Below are 27,415 nucleotides of genomic sequence, written 5' to 3'. Positions count from 1 at the left end.
ATTGGGAACAGTTGGGAACTGGACTCTGTCTGGCTACACTGTAAACCAGTTAAAGTCCACTGCCAGCTTTGTGCTGAAACAGGCAGTGGCAAGGCGCAGCAACACTGCTGGAGAGGTAGATGCCTATCACCTAGGAAATGCTGCAAGGCTACCAAACAGCCACAGGCCAGTCCCCGTTCCCTGTCACTTCCTGAATAAATTGGATTAAAACCAGCAATGCATTCACGAAAGACTGCTGCGAAGGCCATTTCACACCCCTCGAGCTATCTCATATCCATCCATTTCTAGAGCGGGCACAGATCTGCATGAAGGTCACCCCTTCTGGGGACTGTGCTGCCAGGAAGAAATTAAAGCGACAATTAAAGTGGGATTTTAGCTGTAGCTCAATAAAATATAATCCCAGCTACACAAAGTAAACACGGTGCATGAATGAGCTCCTCTCTCCAGAGGACTGTCGATCTATCAGTCACAACTTGGGAAGGCTGCTGGCTAAGAGATGCACTGGCAGTGGAGTCTGGCATAATGATATGCCCTTTGAAGAAACACATGCACACACACATGCATGCACAGCCTGCGCCACTGTCTAAAATGGGAAGAATCTGCTTACTTAGCTCTGAAAGCTATTTTTGAGGCATGATGCATCCAATGTACATGCTCCAGTGTCCTTAATGCAAAGTGGGAAACTGTGCATCCATGAGAGGAGGGCTAACACACAGCCAACGTACAGATTCTACTGTGGGACTCGATACTCCTTATGGTGCCCCAGGGATCCAACTCGGGCTATTCTATGAGATCCCTGCTGCTCTGCTCTCAGGCCCTGCTCCCCAGCCTTCTCACAAGCACCCATGCAGCTCGCATGCAGAAAGCAGGACTAAAGTGCGCAAAGAAACATATTTAGAATGTTTGATCTGGATGAATATGTGGAAGTGAGGGTAGATAAGCAGCTAACGTTTGGTAATTCCTCATACCTTTAGGAATACAAGCATCGTAAGCCCAAGAAAAGCTTGCAAGTCTGCCTTGGAGTTTGGTGATTGCAAATAGCATCAGCAGAACCCAAGCCAAAGGCTCTCCCAGCCCAGCAGTGCTACCTCCTGTTTTACTCACAGCCCTGCTTTCCCTCAGATAGGTCAGCAGGTGTTGGCACACTCAGGCACTCCAATGTTCTCCAACTAAGGGCTGTTTGGCCACAAAACATGTTTGCACTTGGGCTCATCTCCCCACCTGTGTTACATCCAGGCTCCGGGGACTTCTGCAAAAAGATGGCAAGTGGGGGCTGTGCCATGCAAAGGCAGGGGAACATGGGAGACAGTCTGTGAGAAAGAGGACTGGAAGATTCCCAAAAAATGCTCAACAAAGCTGTTTTTACACAGATTCCTGCACTTCTGTGTAACCTAAATCTAACATGACATGGACTAAATGAGAACATCACTTCTCTCCCTACTTATTAGCCATGATGGCTGCTGAGTGACATTCCAGCAACATACTCCAGGAGCAGGGCTGTGTGCCGGCCAAGTACTCGCTGTGTGCCCCAGGGACATGGGGCATCCCAGCACAGGGGACAGCAGGGGGCTGTGCCCCACAGACCTCCCCATCATGTACAGCCATCTATCTCTGCTAGCTGGAGAACAGCTTCTCAGAGCTGGTGACCACAGAATCTGCTAACAGCTGCCAAGAGCAATCAAGCTGGATTGCAACAGAGGGAGAAAGTTATATTATTTTAACACAGATTATTTGGTTCCCAAGTTTCTGATCAAATTAGGCAGCTACTGAATTAAAGCAATGAAATTACTGGGAAGGAGGCTGTGCTCAACTTATTCCTAGTTGTCCTGGCGCTGAAAAGGTAACAAAGGAAGCCATGCAAACTTCTCAAAGGAGTTTTCCATAAACACCCTAAGCTGATACTCCGGGAGCTGGGGATTTCTGCCTGCCACCAGCAATTTCCTAATTAGCCCCATCTCCTGTGGGCTCAGGCCATCCCTGAATAGCACATTTGGCATCCTCCTAAAAACTGCAGAGACAGAAACTTTCATGGCAGAGTTACTCACAGATTGCAGCACAGCTCAGGTATTACAAATAAATACAATCTGCAACAAAACCTACAAAAATTTATGGCCTGTGGTGAGCCAAAGGAGCACAGAGCTCTTCTTGGGGGTTCTGAAGTCTGCAAACAGCCCCCACCATTAATGCAGCCACTGCGGGACCCACAGCTTCTGCATATGGGGCTGTTGGTTTTCAACTTGGCATGCCAACCTGCCAGCTTTTCCCTGCACCCTGCTCACCTGGCCTTGAGCTTTTGATAAATGTTTCTTTAGAGCAAATTGAACTGTAATCATACCTGGGATTGAAGGAGTGAGAAAAATACAGGAGGCATAAATCACTACTGTGGTATGATCAAGATAGACCAGCATAATGGGGATTTCAGGCAATAAAGTTGGATTCAGTGCTAATAAAGGTAAATGCTGCTATTGAGAGGTGAGGAGCAAAAGCCCATCACATCCCAGCAGTGCTGTTGGCACTGAGTGACCCCCAGCATGACAGTGGAGACACCTCACATGCCTGCCCTGACCAAGGGGTTTTTTGACTGCAGGAAAACCTGGATGCATGAGAACCAAAGCCCCAGAGCTGCCTGAGGAGGGGGCAGAGTTGGAGTCAAAGCTGCAGTCCCTGGTTGGGCCATTTGCTGAAACTGCAGGGAAATTTCAGGCATGGGGAGGAAGGCTCTAAGGCATCAGTCACTGTTATAGTATTTACGCACAGCTCTGACTCAGCCCCTGCTGGATGGGAGCACCTGGAGCTGGGGTGGTGCCTCGCTCCTGCATGCAGCAAATGCAGACAGAGCTGACCAAAGAGGACAAAAACAGGCAGAGCAGAGCAGGATGAGGAAAGGAGAAAAAGCAGTCTTACCTTGGGTGAGCAGCAGAGCTGTGGGGAGAGAACAAGAGACAGACAGAGAGAAAGAACAGGGAGAAAGTTAATGTCGCTCTGGGAAAAGCAGGAGAAGCTGTTCAGCAGGAGACAACATTTAGTGAGCAATGGCCATGGCCCAATGCGATGTGTGAGCTGCTCAGGGCTACATGCCAGGCAACGGCTAAGGACATGGGAGCAACATGGAGGTGATGATGGCGAGCACCGCATGAGGGCTCCCAAAAATCACCCCCCAAGCAAAGGCAGAGGAATGGGATGCAGGTGCGGAAGGGAAGGAGCAGGGGACAGCCATGCTTGCCATCAGGGCCTGGCATGACCCAAACTGCAGCTCAGTGAGAGCTTTGCCAGGGGAGGTCTAGATACAGTGAGGGTCCCCCTAGAAAACCACAGTCTACGCCCAGCTTTCAAAGTAACCATAGTGAAGCCTGTAAGAGAAATCACACAGCAAAATATACCAAACCCTCTCCAAAAGAAGTGAGTGCTGTGCCTTAGCTGTGACTTCTGCTTGTCCTTCAAGCAGCAAGCTGGTCTCCAGAGACTTGGTTGCATGCTATGACGGTACTGTAATTACTAACACTTATTATCACGCACTTTGAGTCTCAGAAGCTTAAAACTCTGTACAAAGACTGAGTCAGTATTAACATCCCCATTTGACAGATGGTGAAACCAGCAAAGAGAGGCTAAAGGGAACATTTTGCAAACTCAGAAGTGGGCAGGAGTCCAAAAGTGCTAATTTACCCAGGCTTGCCAGCTCAGGCCTCAGAGAAGCAGGCACCTTTGCACAGAGGTACCTAATTTTATCTATGCTGGTTTGAAAGTGATTTCCTAAGCAATTTGTCAAAGGTTACATAGCCAGGGGAGCATTGCTGTGTCCTGGCTTACCTGCATACCATCAGAAACCCTGCCCTGAAGGCAGTAAAGAAGCATTGACGATACAAGACCAGCCCCATCAATGGCCCTGGCTATCACCCCCGGGACCTTGTAGCTCTGTCCTGGTTCCATACTATGGCCTCCTTCCTCTTCCATGGTCTACTGGTCTTCCAGACAATGGGAGGAAATTTAATTTTCCTTTTGCAATTACAAGTATTAATACATTGGGTCGGCTCAGTGTTCAGATTTAATATAATGAAGTATTACTGGGCCCCTGAGCTACTGTGCATATTACAAAAAATAATAACCATTGGTTCCTCATGTTTTTGCAAAAATGTTCTCCTAGAGCTCTGGGATTTGAGTTTATTTTTTTCCCATTTGCTTTAGAGCCCGCAAAAGAAGTATTTTTCTCCCTTTCACTTATGATATGATACATGAATATTTGAAGAAGCCTATAAAGCTATGAATGAAACATTAAGAATACAGCAAGCAGAAAGCCAAGGGATTATTTTATCTGTATATTTCTGAGTGAATGTTGTGCATGCAAGCAAGAAAATGATTTCACGGACTAAAGCTTCCTTCCCGCACACGCATCTGCTAATGTGCCCTCAGTCCTGACCTGTACAGCTTACTGTCAGTCTGTCTGGTGATGCCGCACCTATAACAGCTTCCCGCAACCCCTGCACTGCTCCTGCAGGCCTCTCCCCATACCTCTTCTCCTCCTCTTCTGTTCCTCTCTAAGCCCAGACCAGACCACTTCAGCACTGCTGTCAGCATGTCAGGTAGCCTCAGAGGCCTGGAAAGCATCTCCTTACAGGCAGCTGCTAAAATTAGCTCAGCAGCCAAATCCAAAGTCTTGAGAATCCCTTGTCTAAACCTTGCACAGCAGGTGTGCAGACAAATATCTGTGCCTGCAGACAAGGCTGTGGACACTAATGTTGCCTTCCCCTGGACTCTCAGGAGACTCAAAGCCTTGATTTCCATAGGGAAAGAGTATAGTGGCACATACTGAAAGGAACAAGCACAGGGCAGTGGTGCATAGATAAAACCACAGAAGCTCAGATGTTTTCTGAACAATAATATACCTTTTCCTGCTCTTTCTACGTAAGCATACGTTCACCATACTGCATGCTTTATTCTGGCCTTAATGCTCATTTATATAAATCTTTTCTAACTGATGTATCTAAAGATTCCAGAAAGCTGCTATGTAGCTAAGAAGATCTGCATAGGTGGTTAAATGCATGTAGCTTACAGAGCAAATGGAAATGAGGTAAGCTGAGGATTTGGAGGGGAGCCCCATGTACAGCCCAGGCACCAAGAGGAAGGGTGAGCACAAACCTTCATAGAATCATTTGAGTTGGAAGGGACCCTTAAAGGCCATTCAATGCAACTCCACTGCAATGAATAGGGACACCCACAGCAAGACCAGGGTGCTTTGAGCCCCATCCAGCCTGACCTTGAGCATCTCCAGGGATGGGGCATCCACCAGCTCTCTGGGTAATCTGTGCCTATGCTTCACCACCCTTACTGTAAACAGCTCCGCAAACTTGCTGAGGATGCACTCAGTTCCACTACTGACATCGCTGATAAAGATGGTCTGGACCCTAGGGCACACAAAGGAAACACCACACCACAAGCTACCACTAGCCCAAAGCCCATGGGCTCCAGCTCTAGCTTGCACTGAAGTGAGTGAACTGATTTCCTAAAGGACTGTGGAGAGCTATGAACATGTATATTTCATTAGATAAACAAGGCAGAGATTTTGAATCTTCAGCCTTAATCCTGTTATTATTGAAGTTAATGGCAAAGACTCCAAGAAACAGACCGTGATCCATTCTGTCCATCAAGAGAATCAGCAGCATTCAGCTTAATCACAGAGCTGCAACCAATTATTAAACCTCTGGGGAAAAAGGCAACAGCAATCTAACACTTATTTGATATTCCCATCAAGTTAATGGAAAAAGGAGTTTTTCACAACCTGCCCACACCACAGAAAGCTGCCACACAAATCCTCCCATATCGATGTGGCTTATCTGTCCAGGCACAGACCTTTACACCCAGTTGTGCCATCATCAACAATTTGAAACAGATAACTTGTTTGGATCTATCCAAGCTAGGAACCTATCTTTCTTTGCAGTTTAAACCTCACTCTGACTTCCAGCCACATCTGCCCTCTGAGCAATGAAGCTTTCCTGTACAGGGAGGTGACAGAGGTGTCTCAGGACATCTATCCACACCACTTCACACTGTGCTGGAAAGGCTGAAGGGGAGTTCAGACAAAATCTTCCCTAGCCAGCTACTTATTTAACAGTGCTCACCAGCCACCTGTGCTCCCACTTCCAGTGAAGGCATATCTCGTAGTCACATCAGTTTCTGAAGCAAAATCTTGCAGGAAGGATGTCAGTCCCTTTTGTAAAAGAGTATAATGCTGTAGAATCAGCGCTCCATCCCTGGGGTTGAATCTTCTGCCACTGTGCCTCTAGTTGGATTCTCATGAGCAGATTCCCAGTCACCCTCATGAAACAATTTTCTAAAAGTTATTTTCACCATTATCTATTATCAAGTGAAATCTTCCAAAGTAGCCATTTGAGCTTTATCAACCCTAAGGTTAACCACAATTTGGGTGGAAGACTGATTACTTCCAGGAAAAGCAAAGCGAGTTTTGCTCCCACAGTCCAGGGCTATAAACAAGCTGTGAAAGCTGATGTGTGAAGAACGTAAAAACAGGCTGGATTTCTCTGACATTCTGTAGGGCTGGCAGTGGTAAAAAACCTAGCTGTGAGCTGAGCGGTGACACGATACCAGAGCTGCCATGGGAGTAACAGCGAAACCAAAATATTGCATCTTGTCATAAAACAAAGAACTCATCTCACAGAAGGAACACTTTCAAAAGATGCTGAAAAAAGGATGGCCAGAAAGGTGGCTGAAGGCACAGGGAGGTTTCAAAGCCCTGCTATGCTCGGTGCAGAGGGATTTAGTTTACGTGACTGCAAGCACAGAGGAAAGGTGAAACAAGTCAGATCCAGAGATTAGTTTCTTGGAAATAGGAAGACAAAAAAAAGAAGGAATCAGGAAATGTGGGAGATGGACAGGAGGACAGAGAAAAGCTACTCTCACTCATTACCTTTAGCCTCCTTGCCAAGCAGAGAACAGGATTCTCTCTTCAATTTCTTTGTATTTATTCACATCAATTCAGTGGCATCTGACCATGCCACTATGGAGTCGGTGTCAGTCTTCATCATGAAATGGGCTGGCAAAGTACCCATTGCAGATCTATCTGATCTCTGAATTATTTGGGTAAATCAACAGAAAAAAGCTACTAATGCCAACTTGCTCAGTGTAATTTGTTTGGGTGACCAGAAAGTCTTTGAGAAACTGTAGCTGCAGAAAGCAACTGATGAAAAAGAAGAAATGGGCTGCCAGACAGCGTTTGGTACTGCACACACAACATTTAGATACAACAAAGAGCACAGAATGGAGTATGCGGTCAGCAACTCTTACAGCACAGTTTAACAGAAGTATGTCTGCAGGCTCAGAGCAGGTGTGATACTCACATAACACAGCCCTACTGCAGGCACTACAGGGATGGAGAAGCTGCCTCTGCACAGCTGGGCAGCAGGCTGCTTCCAAGCATGGCTGGCAGCCAGCCGAGTCATGCAATACAATCCTGCTCCCAAGGGGGCCAGAAGAGATGTTTTGAAGACACCATGAAGGGCGGTCTGAAAACATGAAATGCTCCTACTGCACTCTAGGCACAGGCACAACGTGACAGAGCCAAGTGAGGAGTAATAGCAAAATGAGGTCACGCAGTCAAGAAAGCCACATCTTTTGCAGTGCTAGAAAGAAGTGTGAGCAGCCAAAACCCAGGGAGACTCTTCAACAACAGCAACCCAGCCTGAACCTCCCAGGAGAGCTGGAAGCCGCACTTTGCTCTTGCCTTGTGAGTTGCATGGGATCCATCCGTCACTGCATTGAAAACAAGTCCCAGCTACATGGCAATGTGTGGATACATTTCCTAGTCTGTAGCTGCATCCTTACTGCTTTGCAGAGGCCTCTTTGCACAGAAGTGGCTGCTGTGGCCTTGTTTTGAGCATCCTTCAAGGTAGAAGCACGTGTGATAAAATACAGCAATATGAGCACGTGCCTTCATGAGTGCCGAGAGCCCATGCCCTGGGCTGCCGTCTCCGCTGGGAGCCGTCCATGACACTGCTGGTGATGGTAGTGGCCGGCTGTCACTCCCAGTGCTGCGGAGCTCCTCATTCCACCATCCCACATTCCAGGTAAGCTCACAGGAAAGGCTGTGCTGCACAGCTCTGCAGAGCGCAGGATTCTTCCAGGTGCCCTGGAATCAGTGTAGCGACTGTGCCACCTTGTGCCAGAACACTTACAGATGTGTTTTAATCTGGCTCCTCCTAGATTTTGCAAACACACAGCTCTTGCTCTGACTTTTCTCTAGTGAGGCTAACCAGGGCTATGTATCTCCTCCTCTTCACGGTCCAGCACTTCTTTCTGGTAGGCAGAGTCGAGCTGATGCTGCACCCTCACCTCAGGTGAAAGTGGCTGCCTTGCACAGGCTGTGTGGTGAAGAACAAGTAGCCTGACAGTTCTCTCTGCCTGGGAATCCCACTGACTACCACTGATGCTAGTGTAAATGAGACATGCACGGTACAGCAAACTGGCATCACTGTCCTGCTAACCATGAGGATGGTAGCCTAGGCAGAAACACAGGATTTAACAAAAGACAGTCCTATCCTACTTAGATTCTATAGCTCGCTGCTTTAAAAAAGGATACAGGGCTCACAGAGGGCAAACAACTGAGCAGGAACTTAATTGAGATGCTCCTGCACGTGCAGGAGGGAGTCAGAAGCAGTGATTTCCCTCCTGTGCCTGGTGACACGGAGGTAGGAACCCCAAAGACAGGAAGGGGAATATGTGGAGAGAAGATCCTGGAGGTCTTCTAGGGCTCAAGAAAACATTTTGCAGTCCTAGATCCAAAGACTGAATCTCCTTAACCTTCCAAGAAGAAATTTAAAGTGTAATACAGATTTAGTGAGCACCTATCAAGAAGATAAAGCACACTATGTAGTTCTTAAATCTGATGGAGAAAAGCAGGAAAATTAGTGGCTACAAGCTGAAGCCAGGCAACTTCTAGGTAGAAGCCATGCCCCCATCTTTATGCTGGAGGGCAGTGAATATACCCTCAAGGGACGTGGCAGGCTTATCACTGCTTCTGATTAAGAGTGAACACTCACTAAAGCTGGACTTTGGTGAAACCTGAGGGGCTGCGCTCAGCACACAGAGAAACCTCAAGTCCATTGCCACCCAGGGGAGGCATGCAATGGTCTAACAGAACTGAATTACTAAAGGTTTGGGGGTTTACATTTTACAAATCCACAGATGCCATTGTCATGCTAATACAAGTTGCGTCTATCCTAAATGTCCTGGAGAACCATGCAAGAGAGCTCAGACCTACGAGGGGATAGTTCCTGTATTTATGAGATAAGAAACAGGATATGTTTCAACAAGGGACAGCTGTGTGATGCATGGGAAGTTGCCAGATGTTTCTATCACCCGCAGCAGAACAAGGGATCAGAAATAAGCCCACAAGCATGTACACCTGGTTTTATTTCATTCCAGACTCCAAAAGGTGATTTAAGATTCCTTTTTGTAAAGTGCTTCTCTGATTAAAGATCAGCTCTCCCAGGCCCAAAGCTGGTGACACCAATGGCAAGACTTGTTGAATGAGAAAGAACTCAAACACATATACAAAGATAAATGCAGGCAAGGCATAACAGAAAATCTGGGTTTGCACCCACTACAATCCTGATCTGCTAGGAGATCCCAGGTCTCACTGTACCAATGCTCAAGTTGGACATTAACAGAGCTCCACGCCTTGCGCATAACAGGCTGGGGTTGTCTGAGACACATTAAGGTGCTTTTCAGATGAAAGACACTGAGAACCATTTTGCAAAATAAACACAGAACAGGATACCTCATACCTTCCCTCTTCCGTGGGTTTTTCACCACATCTCATAGGGACCCAAGAGCACCAAGGCAATGCCACTGGCAGGCAACAACAGAGGGAAGGACAGGGGGGTGTACAGGATGAGCCGAAGAGGCAGCCATGCACTATGCCTGTCCCTTGTCTCTCACATTCCCCAAGGTCCTGGCAAAGGAGCAGGAGAGGGGAGAACAGCAGAGGTGTGCTCAGAACAAAAACAAACCAAGACAAAGAAATCCCATCAAAATAGTACAGCCTCTGAGGCTCAAGCATTGCACAAAAGGAGGATCAAAAGTAAGCTGGGCGCTAAAAGGAGAGGTGACACCAGGACGGGGTGAAAGCAAGGATACAGAAGGGCAGAGTCAAAGCCCATCCATCCACATGAGGAGGAGAAAAGGAGGGAGGGGAAGGAGGAGAGGTAGGGTTATATTTTCTGGATTTGGGGTTTGGAGACTTGATTCTACTTGTTTTGGGTTTTTTTTTTCATAAAGGATCTCACACCTGATATTCCTCGTTCCATCCATTTCGGCTCACCAAGGGCAATGAAGAAATTCTCCTGCCTTTCGTATTCCTCCTCATCTACTATCTTTACCCTTACGGTCTTCCTGTAGGGACAAGAGAGACAACCGTGTACAGTGGGTCAGCGGGCCACAAGCAACGCGGCAGCGGCGGTAGCAGCACAGGCTCCTGGCATGCGGCCCCTTCCTGCAGGGCAGCACGCCTTGGCCGGCCTCTTGGACATGGCGCATCGGTTGCAGCTCCTTGGGGAGCAGGAGGGTGTCAGGGGGAGACAGGGCTGGCAGGGAGGTGAGGAGGGAGAGGAAAGGTGGGGTCGGACCTTGCTGATGGTTAGTGGGAGGCGACTTCTGCAGCACATTTTTCAGTGTCACATGGTAACGGAAAGGGTATCAGCTGCCTGGAAATCAACAGGAGCCACACTGGGGTACCAATTGCATTTTAGCTGGAAGATCAATTGTTTCTGCTACAGTCACAATTAACAAAGGGACTCTGGGCTCAGAGCTTGAGAAAAAGAGAGATGCATACTCACAGCCATGTTCCCCTGTGGGGTGAGGCCACAGCACTGCTGGCTGCAGCAGGCTGGTGTTTCTAATTCCCAGTTCTAAAGCAGCACATCTCATTGCTTCTCCTCACTAATGCTGCCTGCCTCCTCCCCCAGCCTTTTCCGTGACTAAGGGACACAGCTCTTGGAGCAGGGCTGGGTGATGAGCTACAGACATGCTCAATGTTTCTAGCAAGCATCTTCCCCCAGCGCTGCAGAATTTGCCTTTTCCCTTCTCACCAATGGGAACATTCATGGAAAAATATTCCCACTGAGGACCATCCTTCTTTCTATCTCTTTTCCCTGATGTCCCCACTTCCCCCACTCCATGGATACCATGTGACACAGTGTGTGCACAGCAGTGTTTAGGACAGAGCAGTCGGAAACAAAGAGAAATCAGAGGAAGCGGAGAAAAAGTGGAGGAAGGAGAATAGAGAAGAAGAAAGAAGAACGTTAACGTTAGTCTGGAGGGCCAGTACTACACCTTTCTGTAAACTCATATCCACCATGCGGGGGCTCATCAGCTCAATGAAGAAACTCTTGTTTTTTTCATACTCCTCATCATCAATTACTTTGATGTGAATTGTTTTGCTGTGGATGGAAAAATAATAGTAAGCATCATAAAGGGAAGAAGGGAACAGGAGCAAAGTGGAGCAAGGTTGGGAACTGAACAGGAACATTAGAGAGTCAAAGTTTTCTCACCCACTTGAATGAGCTCAATGTGGCTCTGGAGAGGGCTAAAGCCCACTGCTGCCAGCAATTCTGACCAATTTCTGTTTAACCAGCAGGCCCGAGGGCAGGAAATGCTGTGCAGAATGAAGCAAGACTCAAACACCTCTAACTCGTCAGCTAGGGCTGGGATGCACCATGCAGGAGCGGAGCACGCTTCACCCACACCACTTCTGCTGCTCACACACACCAAAGCGCATGCACACCACTAGCTTGGCTCCTGCTGCCTTTTGCACGTAACTGGTCTTAGCTGTGGATGGCAAAGATGAGAACAGCAGTACTGGCAACTGAAGAACCTGGAGAATAACCCCAAGCTTCAAATGACAGTGTGCCTTGGCTCCCCCAGGCTGAGCTGCTGCTTCTGCTCATGTGCTCACAGACAAAACAGAAAGTACTATTCCCTGTGCCTGATTATGAAAAGGACTGCGGCCCTACAAGCCTTGCTCTCTTAAGCAGAGGTATTAAACACAAGTGGTGTCTTTGGTCCCATAGTGCTTCAGAGACCGAGCCATCCACTCCTGAATCCTGGGGATGCTGCAACCCGCAGTTGTGCCAACATCCTCCTGAAAAAAATCACCATTTCACAGTGGAAAATGGACAGGTTGGTTGCCTTCCATTGCTGCAGCTTGCCTTCCTACCACTAACACTAATGACCACAAAGTTGTCCAGTCTCTCTCCAGTTTAACTCATCTACATCACAACAGCTTCTGTGCTCTGACAGGGGAACTTTCACTCTCTGTGCTTGTCTCAAATGATGTCTTTCAGATGACGGCATATGGGATAGAGGGAAAAGCTTGAACAACCCCCGCTATATCCATCAGTGTATGAATATGCAAAAAAAAAGAATTTCACCTCTAATTCTTCTAAGCTAAATCATCTTTCTTTTTGCCAGTGCTTGCTTTACCAATATGCTGCACTAATGCCAGCAAGCCTCCTTTCCCTTCTCTAGACCCTTTCAATCTCCTCTAATCCAGCTTGAAGGATGTAGGATTTTAAATGATAGGTCTCTGGTGTAAATGTTGGTGCTTTGCTAAGACTTTATCACAATGATTTCATTGCATTTTCTTTGGAGAGGCTGATGGAATATCACTTTTGAACCAGATGTTGTCTGGGCCCCTGGTACTTTGCAAAGCTTTTTCAATTTGCTGAATTAAATATACATCTGATTCACAGCTCTGATCTCTTTCTTGCTCTCATGCTACAAAACAGAAGGTGGGATTTTCAAAAGTAGCCAACACTTCCTGAATGTAGGTTGCTTCTTAAAACCCCATTCATAATTACTATTGCTTACTGCTTTCCATTCCAGGAGCCCCATATTACTCAGTAACTGCCACAAAACTTGTCTCCAGAATCAAAGTCATTCTAAAGCTTTATGAAATGCTTATTAGGCATATATACAATTAGGGTTTGGTTTCTCACATCAACTTTCTTTAACCTTTATTTATTTTTTTTAAGTGAGGTAAATCTTCCATTTCTATCAGCAGCACATGCACATAGCAGAGCAGAGGAGAAATGCTCATGTAATGAGAAAGCGTGCATGGCAGATATCTCTACGGTTTTGCTCTGTGTGGAAAACCTGACTTCCCACAATCCACCTGCCTGCACAACGCACACACAAAACTGTGGACTCAAGGAATAATAACTTGTTATGAGCCCATTTTGTTAACTACAGAGCTCTAGACTGTACGCTAAGTAGTCCCACAGTGATGAGGATTCCTTATAGCAGTCTTTAAAAATGCTTTTTGTTTGTTATTAAAAGCCAAGAATAAGAAAGAAAACACAGAGAGGACCATAGGAAGGATGAATGCAAAAATGCTGACTCTGCAAAAAGAAGTATCCTGGGGTAAGGGCATTGCATGCTGTAAGGTGGAATGATACAAAGACAATAACAGATATTCAAAAGGTTATCTATAAGGAAAAACTCACCAATATGGATGCCTTCTCTGGGAAACGCTGAGGCAATCTCCACTAGGGAGCAATCTCCAAGAGATGCTGCCTTAGTGGTGGTCAGCCCTTAAATGAGGTCTAGAGGAGGTGGAGTCAAGCTCCAACCCTTTCGGGAGCACAGCTCAATTACTCTCACCTGTGCTCCCACAGCTGACCTGACACTTGCTTCAGAGGTTCAGGCTGTGATAACCAATTTCCCATACACATGCTTTCCTATGACAGCCAGGCAACCTCTCCCTACAAGACTTCTGCTTGGCTTATGGCTGTCTCCTTGAGCTGCTTTGCTTTGCAGGGACACAGAAAGGTAGGACCACACATAATTACTCAGAAATAAAATCAAGTAAAGGGCTGCTACCTCAAACTCACCCTCTTCTTTTTTTTCCCCCTCATTCCTTTGGGTTCATACATACTGAAGGTATGAAGGTGAAGGAGCTAAACATGAGCACAGGGAAAACACTGCAGCCCTCAGCCATAGGAGAAGGTGCCCTAGGGTACACCCAACCTGCACAGCAAGACTATGGCACTGTAAAAACTCCAGAACCTAGCACAGGAGCCCAGGGGTGTGGGCTGTGTGACAGGGACCCTTCTGTGGCTTGGAACCCTGATACCACATGTGGGTGGATGATACAGGCACTGCCTGCTCCTGAGCCAGGTTGTTTCCTGTGCAGCCTGCAAGGAGTTGGGCCACACTTGATTCCATGTCAGGAAGTGCCCTTTTCTCAGCAGAACACTGGGCCAGTGACTGTCAGCAAAGAAATGTCGCCACTGATGGAGAGCAGTTATGGAGTCCCTGGCTCTGTGGCAACTCTGGCTACTGAGAGCATTCCATTCCTCTCCCTGATGAGATCTGCACCATACTTTGCTCAGCTGTGCAGCTTTTGCACTCCACTCTGATGGCTCTGCAATGGAAAAGGAGGATACTTGCTATCCTTCCCCTTTCTGACAGCTCCATCACAGCCCAGGTACACCTCAGACAGTTCTAAAGCAGAAAACAACAGAACAACATCCAAAAGCCTGTCCTAGTAGTCAACTGCCTTCATTAAATGCTTCCAGGAACTAGCAGCAAGAAATCACTCTGCAAACCCCAAAGCTCCAGTACCAGCACCAAACCACAGTGTAGCTCAATCCCAGACCCCAGATGGCTAAATTTGTGAAAGCACTCAGTCCTCAGTGGTGCTTTCAGTGGACTGAGCAATTCTTTTAGTTTAGACAAGCATAGCTAGCATCCTTCTGCATGTGTGCCTATGAGTCAGACAGGGCCTGGCAGGGACCATCTCCGATAGCACCGAACCATGCTCTCTGGCCACCAAGAGCCCCCATGGTGCCAGTCCTTTAAACATGCATTTAAAAATAATCACTGCTTTCAAAAGTTAGAGATGGGAAAGCTCCCCTTCTGGGGAGCAACATTAAGAACAAGATTTCCCTGAGTAAGCAACAGAAGATGAAATGAATAGACATCGATCTTCTCCTAAAGGACTTTGAGCGCATGATGTTGCTAAATTCCCCATCTGGGAAGTACAGAGGATAATCTATAAAATCATTTTATTTGACAACACGTCCACTTCTAACACATAAGGCAACAACTGGATGGTTATTTGATTAATGTGCTAGAAAATATTGAGTATCTCTCTGTGTGGAGACTCTCATTTGCAGGAATTATTGCAGAGGAGGTTAAGAGGATGTGTCTGCATGACTTTGGAATCTGAAATAAGGCTGAGCTCTAAAAACAGCGTAAGTCAGGAAATGTCACATAGAGTATACCATTGAAACAGGCAGGGTTGTGCAAGGGCAGAATTTACAGTCCCCGGTGGGATGCTGTTAGCCAGGATGGAAAGCAGCCAGGACAGCAAGGTAAACATCCCTAGGACAGTGAGAAGTACCAGGAGATCTTTAGTAACTCATTAATGTGAATCATTGGAGCACACATCTTGGGTCAAGCCACGACATCCTGGATGCACCGTGATATACACAGACTCTCACCTGATTTGCTGTGGGTGCAGCCACCTGCAGCGTGAGTTTCAAAGTTTCAGCACTGCTGTCTGACTTGCCCAGAGCTCAGCACCTGCTGGCACCAGGATGGCTTTTCAAACCAAAACTATGGCTAGCACCTATTTTCTCTACCAGAAGATCTCATTGAGAAGTTCTGTGGCAGAAATGCTGACTAGGTAAGATGTCAGAATGTGAGGCAAACAAGACAGGATTAAATAAGGCTAGGTACAGTGGGGAGCTGTCTTTGCCCAGCTCATTGGGAGGCATATATTTAACAGAGCAGTGTGACACAGTGCTGGCAGGCAAGGTGAAGAAGACAGCAAGAGAAACTGCGACATGATGCACACAGTCACAGAACTGCACATTGAGTAATCCAGCTGGGACAAGCTGAACCATTTTGAAGCAAAGAATTACGCTGTCACATACATAAGACAGGAGGCTTTGGGGAGGGAATGACGTTCAGTCCCAAAGCAGGTTCAATTCAAGGTCACAAAGGAAACAAGTGATCTTTCTGTCAATTGGAAATCATGGTAATTTAGGCAACTATCCAGTGTTAAGACCAAGACAGGCAAGGATGCACTTTAGTCTTCAGCCTATGCCCACGAAAGATGTTTTGGCTCCCAGGGTGATTATGAAGGGGAGAAGAGGTTCATAAGCACCCAGCTGCAGCCACTAGGGGTGGCCCCAGATTCCTCTAGCAGCAGCAGGTCAGAAATGAAGGTGCCTCTAAGGTCAGAGCTGACCTTGGTGCCAATTATCTAAGCAGATGCCCAGAGGATAGATGAACTGTCAGGATAGAGTTTCAGGCAGATCGTTGATGTACAAGTTGCTGATGTAAGAGTTACAGAAGAATCTGTGCTAGTGCAGAAGCTGGAGATGAGCCATCACAGGCCAATTTCCAGGAACTGGCTGTGTCATTCATGAGGACCTTGGAAAACCAGCTGTACAGGAACCATCCCACCACGTGCAGCAAGCGCACAGGGAACAGCTCGGAGTGTATCACTACCAGACCAATCTGCTGTAAAGCATCATAGACAGAAGTCCTCTAAAAATGGCATTTTTTTTCTCTTTTGTCTTCAAGTTAGCCTGTGGGATAACCGGTGATAACTAGTTATCGTTACAACAGGGTTCTCTGCAGTGCTAATTATACGACCTGTTATTTCTCCAGGCAATCCTGAGGCTATCCAAGTCACTTGATATGTCTGTGCTTCAGTTTCCGTATCCATGCAGTGGCTGTGATCCTTATTTCTCACAGAGATTTGATAGGGGACAGTCGCAATTTGCAGAACATTTGAGCTCCTCGCTTGGAAGATGTTACAGCGATGCAAGCTAAGGGAGGGTGAAGGAAGGAAGCAAGAGAGCTCTGAGCAGTGGTAGAAGTGGTATGTATCAGGATGAACATATTCTGCCTCGGTTCTCACTTGAGAGGAGCTCCTTGCTATAGCACCAATGTCTTGACTGTCCTTCCCTTCACATGGATAGAGATAGGAGGCAGTACAGAAGCTGCTGAGAAACTTCCCCACAGCTTAGTGCTGGGACCTGTGCAGACAACCTACAGCTTGCTGCTCCCCTGCCCCAGGCAGGGCCCCACCACATGAGCAGCACATAGCTGCTTCTGCATGGACCAAGGCCTAGAATACCATCTCACACCAAGGCAGATCACAGGGAGAAAGAAACTTCCAGTGAGGAAGATGCTATGCAAGAAGCGGCCATAATCTGAGATGGAGATCAGGCTTCTCAGCCCAAACTCTGTGTGCCTTTCCTTGTCTGTCCCAGTGGGACTGTGCTGGGCACTGTCCAGGAGCCCCATCTGTCTGGCTGCTGTGGCGTCGAGTTCATTCACATTGCACAATGTCTTGGAGAGGAATAAAAGAGGAAATATTGACACCAAAAAAAAGTGATTTCCCTTTGTGTATTCCCCATGTAGTCTTGGCTAATTAGTAAATTGGCTCATGTTTCAATTTGGACTATTGAAAATGCTTTAGTCGCTGACACACGATAATTAAAGGGACATAGCCAAGACTAAAGCCTCTGTTTAAAAATCTTTGCTCGTACTAGAAAAGTCCAAAGTGCTACCAGTGAAAGATGTATAGCAACTCCTGGTAAAATAAAGTCAAAAAGAAGTACAAGATACCTGTTATCTTTCTTGCATCCTGAATGGAAAAGCTGGTGGGCACTTTGTGATCAGCTTCACCTCTCAGTCTGCATTCATTTTCTGCCACAGCAGCACATCTCCCCCTTTCCACTGCTTACACTGGAGAGAACCTTAAAGATCATCCAGTTCCAACTCCCTGCCATGCGCAAGGCTGCTACCCACCAGCTCAGGCTGCCCAGGGTCCCATCCTACCTGCCCTTGAGTGCCTCCAGGAAGGGGGCATCCACAGCTTCTTTGAGCAGCTATGCCAGCACCATACCACAGTCTGAATAAAGAATTTCTTCCTAACATCTAACCTAAATCTCTCCTCTCTCAGTTTAAAGCCATTCCCCCTTGTTCTATCACTATTAGACTGCATGAAGTCATCTCCCTTCTGGTACTGAAAGGCCATGATGATACCTCATCAGAGCCTTCTCAAGCTAAACAAGCCCAGTTCCCTCAACCTTTCTTCATAGGAGAGATGCTCCAGCCCTCTGATCATCTTCGTGGCCCTCCTCTGGACTTGCTCCATGCAAAGAGATAGAAAGTGCAATCAAATCCCCATGACAGTTTCACAGCTACTTCGCATGGGTGCAAACTATGCAAGCAATAAAAGATCAGAGCTGCTAAGTCACAAGCAGGTGAGCCCATTAAGCACAGTCATTCCTTGCAAACAAATCCTTAAGTACCTGGTATGGTATTTAGGACAACTCGAGATGCAGCACATCTACACGTGTCAGCCACAGGGATCAGCATTGGAGCTATTAAATGGCAAACAACGCAATCTCAGCTCTGAAGCCCTGGAAGAGCAGGAGAAGGCATGCTGGGCAGGCACAGCAAAACACCCTGGGAACCTTCTTAGCACAGCCAGCTCTGCCAGATAAGCAGATTTCCAAAGCGTTCTACATTTCACTTTGTACAAGCATGATAAAATTATCCAGTATACAGGGGTTCCTCAAGGAAGCATGCCACAATTTGTTTTTAAGAATTGCTGTAAAAATGGGAAGATCATGGTAGCATGGTTTGTTAAACTTCCCTACTCACAGCTGATCCACACTGCTGATCAGCTGAGTTAAATTTGGTTATACAAACATAATAGCCCAACTCCACAGACTTTTTTTCTCTGTATTTGGTTTAATAAAGCTATTTATATACTCAGCATTTTGAAGGCTCAGCCATATGGTTTTTAAATTCCCTTAAAAGATAAAATGAAAAAAACCAAACACCCAACAAAGCACACACACAAAGCCAAACACGCTCTGGGCTGCCTTGTGCATCCCCTTCCAGGCTGCTGGCGCTGCCTACTGAAGTACTGTGCACACGCACAGACCCTGCCTGTCCGGCTGCAGGACAGCTTCTTCCTGCTGACCCTATGAGACTTGGCGCTTCAGGGCAGCAGAGCGCAGACAGCCTCAGCAGCCTATGGTGCTACGTGCTGAGGTCTGTACAATAAGCACTTGTCTTACACAAGCTGTAATGCAGCTCGGCAGTCCACGGAACCAGCCAGTTCCAGTGGGCATGAGCCTGGTGTGGCTGCAGAGCAGTGCCAGGGCCCTGGGCATAAATGTCTCTTCCCCCATTAACTTGGGCTGCTTGAGCAGCTTTTCTGAGATGATGCTGTGCCATTTTTCTCTTATAAAGGAATGTTACAAAGAGCAAAACCTTAGCCACAACCCTGTGCAGAATGTGAGAAAAATTAAGAGGGTGGAGAAAGAAGGAAGGGAGACAATTCACTCCTTATCAGAGGATTTTGAATTTCTCTGCTTCCAGCTTATCTGATGCATTGCAACAAAAGACTGTGATGTCAAACCCCTCATGGGTGCAGATGGCCAAATGAAGCACCAAGATGCTGCTGTCTGCTCTTCAGAACAGCTCCAAAACCTGATGTTGTGCAGGAGCAGAGGTGCATTGGGCAGCAGAAGGCAGGCTGGTCACCTCAAAGGGCCTCCAGTTTGTCACAAACAATTCAGCTGGAAGGACCGTGTCCCACCAAAGTGCTTTCCCACCTGCAGGATGCCCTTTATTGTCTGACACATCGGCAGTCCAGGGCTTCGAGCAGCCCCCCTGGTTTTAGTCTTTCAGCTGAAGGCATGGAGATTTGGAAGCTATATTTAGACATCTTCCCTATTCTTCAGCAACAAGGTTGCCATGGAGATGCTGGCAAGGATGGGAAGGTGGGGATGAAGGGGGAGAGGAAGTTGGAATGAGAGGTGCCAGATTCAAACATACCACCAGTATGGGGAGGCTTTGAAATTCCCTGAGGGGCAAAAGTCACTGAAACTTTCTAGCTGAAAGAGTTTCCTGGCACTGCCCTGCATTGCTCTGTGCTGTTGTGGCAGGCTTCAAGAGACCCTGTGGGCACTGTTTGCCACCCACATCACCAGGAAATCCACTCTGCACATCCTTAGGATAACCAGCCATGTCCTCCTCTCTGGGCACAGCTCCGAGGGCTGCATGCCACCCACTGCTGGCTGCTGCCCAGCTGAGCTCTGAGGAACTTCTTTAATCTCCCTTCAAAATTCTATTCCTTGAACTATCAACAGATATGCAAAAACTTTCAGCTGTGTGGTGGCCCAAAACAAATTTGTAATGCCATGTGGCATCCCAGCAAACCTGCTAGCTGCTGCTGTCTGAGAGCCAAAGCCAGTCCTCTGCGAGCTCCATTCAGGCCCTACTACTCCCATACAGCAGCACAAGCTCATACTGATTCTGTACCAGGGGCTCAGGTGGGAATGAGAAGCAGGAAAACCGATTTATAAAACTCTGATGAAGGAACACTACCATGTAACATAACCAAGCTCAGGATCTGAAGAACAGAGAGCAGAGCCATGTGAAAATGCCGCAGCAGCTATTTCTGATGGCTGGGCTGGCAGCAGTGGGTCAGCTCCAACATACCCTGACTAAAAGGAGATGATGCCAAGGGAGTCGGGTTCCAGCTGTCATGTATGCATAAATTTCAATGGGGAAAAGAGGAAAAGGAAGGAAGAAAAAGGAGATGGCCACAGTGATCCCTTTGAAGGCTGCTGATTGATGGTCTCGGTCAGCTGCTGGCATAGTTGGGATAGCTTTGTCTCTGCCTCCAACTGAGGCAGATGGGAAGCCCCAGCTACTCAAAGCTCCCTGGCTGAGTGGGCACAGCAAGGACAAGCCACTCAGCAGAGCAAGGGAGGCTGGTGACCATGAAGATCTCAGCATCTACAGCTTTCAGTGCTCAAAGCACATGAAAAACAGTGAGGAGCAAAGCAAACACTGACTGAGTTTACAGGTCATAGAGAACATGAATATCAGGTGTGATGCATAGCTGACAAAACTTGCATGTTCACAAGCACAGCCCTTCCTCAAAGATGACACTGAGAAAAACATGGAGGTACACAGTTCCAGGCTGAGAAGAGACCAGGTGACTGTCTCAGGAACCTGGGAGGAAAAAGTCTCCTCCCTTCCATCCCTACACAAGCCACTGCTGCCACAGGGAAACCTGCGGACACGAGCCTTGTATGGCCCTCCTTTCCCTCCATCCCCATGCACACAATGCTTTCAACCCAGCAGGGCAATGCTCAGCCCAGCCATTTGAGTTGCTCTACAATTCAACAGAGCAGCAAGGCAGCAATCTGTATGAAATTAATGAGCTGCAAACAACATTGTTCAGCTGCCAGCCTGCAATGAGACTGCTCTGCATGCTGCAGATAGAATTATTATATATGAACAAAAGGAACTGGAGCCGGATCCTGGATGCTTTGGCTCTGGTCACAGGCTTCTTGTGACCAAGATAAGGGACATCACGCCGAATTTCCACAGCAGCATCACAGTTAAACATCCAAACATTTACACAGAGACAATATAGTGTATCTTTATACAAGGCAATGTGCATTTGGCCAGGCACACTGTTTTCTTTTTGCTCTTCTATAGCATTGAATATAGAGTAGAGGATACCCAATTACACCATTCCATTCTTTGGGGTTGTTTTTTATTTCATCTCCTACCTTGTTAAAAACACACTGGAAAAAAAACCCTAAAAATGGGGTGACTTGCTAGCTCCCAGGAGCTAACAGGATCCTAGAAGGAGGCTGCTCTTTTTGGGCCTGTAGCCACAAGCTTGTGCCTCCAGAACCCAAAGCTTTAGACCGTAAAAAGACCACTCCTCATCCAAAAATAATGTCTTTAGTTGTCTTTGCAGTGAGCAAGAGTGTTTCAGAAGCACACACAGCAGGGAGGTTGAAACCAGACAATCCTTATGGTCCTTTTCAACTCAGGCCATTCTATGATTATACCACACCCTTCAACCCTTGCCATATTTTGCAGATGACTCTGCTTCCACACCCGGAGCTGGGATGCCAGCCTCCTCCCTGTCTCCCCTCAGCCAGTCTCCTCACAGGACAGCGGCATTCAGCATGGGAAGGGAACAAGTGCTTCATGCTGGCACAGCCAAACCTAACTGACTGCAGCCCAGATTTAATCAACCATCAACCACTTTACTACTGTCATTTCCGCCATAAAACTTTGTCCCAACTCAGCCTTCACATATGGATCGTGCTTTATGGGAAGCATTTTTCTCAAACTCATCTATCTGACCAACCCACATCAGAGACAGCTTGAAATCCTCCTGGAGTCCCTGGCTGACAAGCAGGAGCCTCCCCTTGCTTTTTCTGCCACTTGACAGAAAGTTCACACCATGGCCCCAGCCATACTCCTCATCCAATCTGTTCCACATCCCATCAAGCTTCCACTGAATTTGGGGTTTGCAAGCTGGTGTCCCACATTTCTCACAACCTGAGCAGAACCATAACCTAATAATGAAATAACAATTCCCCCAACCCTGCTCAGTGACCCTGGTGTTTCACCCAGTTCAGTGATGAACACAGCACCCTTCACTTCAGCATCAGCAAACACGTCCCCAGGGGTTTGGTGACGTGGTACAACTGCCTTTAGCTGGAGCTCTGAAGGACAAAACCTCTCACAGACCTCTAACCAGGAATCCCTTGTGCCTCTGATGTAATCTAATTAGCTTTTGCCTTCCAAGCCCTCTCATCTTTAAAATATAAATCCCTGATAGAGCCATAGAATTACACAGGTTAGAAAAGACCTTAAAGATCATCAAGTCCAACTGCAAGCTGACCATACCACCCATTCTTAAAACCCCAAGATAAAAAGCTCCTGAAGACAAATAAAAAGGTGCATTTGATGTTATCTGAGCTGATTTTGATGTTTGCTCCATCAGACAGGAGGTACCAGCCAGCCCCCATCTCAGAGAGGATGCATCCAGACAGCAATGTCATTGGTGCCTGCACCATGCTCCAGCCCCTGCTCTCTTCCAGCTGGGTTCACAAGTGCCCTGCACTGCCAGCACTCCTACCAGGATGCTGCTGTGTGTTGGGAAGGCTGTCAGGAGTGGGAGCCTTCTGCTCGGTCTGTCTGAGAACCCGGGTGTCTGTTAGTGTTTATCAGCAGCTCGCTCTGTTTCTGACTCTCCCAGCTCCCTGCTATCACACTCCCTCTCTGCTTCCTCAGTCACCCCAAGAGGTGCTACAGTAAAATGTATGCTGAGAAATCAATTCTAAATGCTCAAGGCCCCTGAGCAGCTGATCCTGATCAGCCATAGACCAGATCTGAACACATGCTCTGTTAGGCTGAGGCTCTCCCATGGCTTTGCATGGTCCAGCTGCACTTATCTCTGCTCTCCAGAAGCAGAAATGAAGCAGAGAAGGTATCAAAAGTGCTCGGCGCTATACAAACAACCGTCTGGAACAGCCAAAATGAAACATGGGGAAAGCCCCGTGCTGGCTGTGCCCCCCTCAGTGCAGGGTAGGACTTTGCCCCTGCAGCCTACATCCCTCCTCTGACCTGTTTACTGAAGCCTCACTGGCACAGAGGGCCCACAAGAGAAGGACAATCCCTGCCAATCCTTGGTGTGAGCTCACTGCCTTGGGTGCTTTAGTTCAGAAATGGAAACAAAGAAAACAGCCAGAAGGGGACACTGAGGGCTTTCTGTAGCAGCTTGAGCAGCCCACTCCCATTCTACTCAGTCTGTGCTAGACTCTAAAGTCCTGACCTACAGCAGGAGAAATGGGGCAAGATGCATCTTGTTCTACTCTGACATAGGTTTGAAGGAGAGTTGTGCTTCCTGGATGCACAGCAGTAGCAGAGCAGAACCTCTCGGCCCTGCCTGCCATAGGCTCTGGCTTTTTCATGGCCTTAATGTTGAGCAGGGTCTGCAGAGTTGGCCTTGAAAATAACTCCCTATCCATGCCTTAGAGACAGCCTAGAGCAGAATCAGCCTGCAGCTGTAAAAGCTGGCTGTGTGAGGCCCACAGAGATCCAGGGAACATCCCATTTTCTGCAAATGAGAAATTATCTTTTTTTCTTCCTTTTTCTTTTTTATGTATTTATTTATTTATATTTCAATATGTTTAGTTACCAGTTGGTGCCTCCCACAAAAGCAGAAATTTGGAAATCTGCATCTGTGGAAAAAGGAGAAAGCCTCCACTCCTAGTGGCATTGCCATCTCTTTAAAAAGCAATGATAATAACAGTCCCCACCAGCCCTGGGAGCATCCAACATAACTCTGCCCTGACAGAGGGTGACTGTGAAGGACAGCAGCATTGGACTCCGCTTTAATTTTTAGCCAAACTGCTCTAGATCAAATTCTCGTATAGATGGCTTTTATTAGAGACAAGTTATTGGTTTACAGTCAAGCTGGTCTCTTCCCTTCTTATGCCTCAGCACAAATGAGAGCAGCTTTGCAGGCTAAACAAGGCTCTCCTGGCCATCTGTGAAGCCCGATGATGACTGAAATATTGCCCAGGTCTAATTCAGGATAAAATCTGGTTTATGAAGCATTTAGCACTGCTGAAATTCAGTGCTGAGAGAAAGGGGCCCACGTTTTGAGCCAAGAAATCCTCACAGTGCTGAGAGATACCAAAACCCCCTTTTACTCCCTTCCTTTTCCTTCCAGTGCCAACAAATCCAATTTGGAATGACCAAGAGGGAAAATGTTGTACAGTAAGTGCAGACTGCAGCTCCTTGAGTAGGAGTAAATTTGAGAAATTTAGCATTTCAAAAACAGATTTGGTCAGGACTAGGCTCACACTGATCATCTATGGTACCACCTAACTTCCTTTGAGCTGCATCCTTCCCAGAATATTCACAGCTAGAAGTGCAGTACTGTTCTTCAGCTGAGCTCAGATGAGTTTCTTCCTGCCCCCCAGGGCACTAAGGTTTAGCTCAAGTCAAGCAAGATTTGTTATGTGCAGCCTAATCTAACCAGACCCTGTCACTGGAAGTTGCCAGCGCTACACAGAGCCATGCAGTGGCCCCAAAGGCATGTTTGGCCAAGAAGCAGCCCTGGGCATTGCATCTGCCCCACACTCAGCTCTACCAGCTACAGGGGCTGCAAAAGGCTGCCTGACCCCACAGCAGAGATGCATCTTTTGGCTGGCAGTGGCCCCAAGCAGAATGCTGCTCCCACCAGGTGAACACCAAGGCAGACTGGAAGGCACGTCAGCTACCTGCTGGCCAGACTCTGAGCAGCCATCCTATTATACACAACCACCACTGGCTAAAAATACAGCTGCAGCCCCTGCAGCCCAGGCCTGGCAAGATGCAAATTTAATGAGGCTTCCATGGCAACAAGCTTCATGGAGGGGCTGCTGGGGAGGGGGGGGACACGATGCTCCTTGTCTGCATGGGGAAAGCTTGCGGCAGTCAGGCTTCAGGTTTTTTTTTCCTTGCCGTTATTAATAACATTTTTTGAGTGTTCAGTTCAGTTAGCTGCAGCCAGGGAGGCAGAATGTGTAGTATTTTTAACAGTCAAACCTGCATCTATTTCTGGCATGAGGATAAATATTTACTAGTCGGCCTTAATTAAACTCAATCACCCACAGGCAGAAATATTAAAATAGAGATAAATCAAAGAGCCCGTTTCATCCTACCAATGCTACAAAAATCCTTTTCGGTAAAGTCTGGCTTCTGCCATAGCTCATAAAATACAGCGCTGGAACTGGCCGAGCCAGAGCCCTGAGGACAACTAAGGTCACGAGGGAAGTGGCGTTGGTTGGCATTTCATGGATGATGTCCTCTGTGCCAGTGCAGGGGAGGAAAAAGAACACAAAGCAAAAACCAGTAACAACAAAATAACAACCCCCCCAAAAAAAACAACCATGACAGCTGATGAAAATCTGGGATGAAAAATGTTGTAAGCCTGGCTTTCAAATAAGAATAAAACCAAATATTGCCTGTTGTTCTCCACACTGATCCTCCTACGTTGTGTATGAGGGTATGGATACATGCTGGCTAAAATCCCACTTTGATGTGCACAGCTCTATGCATTACATCAGCAGGGGCTGTCCTTTGCCTGATGGGTGTTTAGGGATCCATAGATTATTTCTGCAAAACGTGGAAAGAACTTCAGAAATAGCTGGCCTCTTCTCAGCCAATTCACTGCTACCCATTGCGGGAAAACCATCATCAGGTCACAAATCAAAGCCCCTGCTTCCATTAGAAACATACAGTATTTCTCCACAATAGAGATGTCTTTGGGGATTTTCTGCTTATTTCATTTATAGAGTGATATACCACCTTGTACTCAAACACTACTACTTCATGTCAAAGGACGCTGAAGGAATTGAAGCAACTCAAAAGAAAATCAAAGGTAAATATTAACATTTGCACTTTGTGGATGAGAAACTGAGGCATGGGAAAAGGGAATACCCAGTCTCCCTCCAGATCTAAGTACTTGGCACTAGAAACAGAAAACAAGATTCTCAGAATTAATTTAAGCTTGTTATTGAAAATCCTGGCCAAAATCAAGCACTCCCCAAAAAGCACCCCAGGTAGGCTCCTCCAACATGGCAGAAAGCCCATATTTCTGAATGTTGAAAACAAAAACAATGTTTTCTATTTCTGATTCAGTTCACACGCCCTTCAATTGAGAAGAAACTTGCCCAGCATAGAGATGCACCCCAACTGATGTGAGAAGTCATCATCTGGAGGCACCCACCCCTGCACAAGCTCATTTTGTATATGTTAGTTCCCACTGGTGACATCTCTCCTGCTAAAACAAGCTCGTGTCCTGTTACAAACCTACTGAAACACAGCATGAAGTATTTCACAAGCTATAGTAGAGAATCATCTCTCCACCCTGTGGAAGGTGCCTTATGCTAGGATGAAACATGGTGCATATTAAACAACATGTGGCACAAAAACCAGCAGTGCAAATTAAGATGCTGAAACCATTCAGGGATTTTAGGGACATGAAATGCCATTGCCCATGCAGAACACTGGCCATGCTCTGTATGCCCTTGTCTGGAAAGGGGGCTGAAGGTGCAAGAGAGGAGTTACAGCAGCATCCCCTTGACCAGAGGAGGTGCCTGGGCTGCTGGAGCTCAGCTCCAAGTGGGGGAAATGGGCAGGTCAGTCAATGGGCACATCTTCACTTAGATGAAGGCTTAAGGAGATGCCCCCATATGCTCCTTGTTCTGCCTCTAACAACGTTCTCCTTTATAGCTCCAAGAAAGCCACTTCTTTGCCCCGCTTGTAAAATGGGAAAAAGCACTCCTTTGCCTCTAAAGTACATCAGAAGCACAAATGCATTAACGTTTCAAGATGCTTCAATATTATGGAAGAGAGAACGCTTGAAATGTGTAAATAAATAGAAGCAAGGTTTTTAAGGAGAGGTAATAGGCTTTACTTGCTCAACTAATATTTCTGTATGAGTTCTGAGCATAAGAGATTTGTGCCCAAGATGTACTCAGTTTGAAAATTGGGA

At 47.0% G+C, this 27,415-nt stretch overlaps 1 protein-coding gene across 11 annotated transcripts in view; it reads right to left on the bottom strand.

Moving 5' to 3' along the window:
- SLC8A3 (solute carrier family 8 member A3) overlaps positions 1–27,415 on the bottom strand; it is a 119,033-nt gene that overhangs the window by 9,019 nt on the left and 82,599 nt on the right. For 3 of the 11 annotated variants that reach the window (XM_085548950.1, XM_085548949.1, XM_085548954.1), the window contains 2 exons: positions 11,341–11,447; positions 2,905–2,922 (listed from right to left, as the gene is read on the bottom strand). The exons of 1 other annotated variant lie outside the window; for it this stretch is intronic. In XM_085548950.1, the coding sequence (XP_085405076.1) occupies positions 2,905–2,922; positions 11,341–11,447 (125 nt within the window). Of the gene's footprint in view, positions 1–2,904; positions 2,923–10,297; positions 10,402–11,340; positions 11,448–27,415 lie in introns of all 11 variants that reach the window. 7 more of the 11 variants (XR_014946622.1, XR_014946626.1, XM_085548953.1 and 4 more) reach the window with 5 other exon arrangements.

The sequence above is a fragment of the Coturnix japonica genome, chromosome 5, assembly GCF_054131305.1.
Source record: "Coturnix japonica strain WE chromosome 5, WE-NBRP24, whole genome shotgun sequence".
In the NCBI taxonomy this organism is placed as follows: Eukaryota; Metazoa; Chordata; class Aves; order Galliformes; family Phasianidae; genus Coturnix; species Coturnix japonica.
This window is presented reverse-complemented; position numbering and strand designations above follow the sequence as displayed.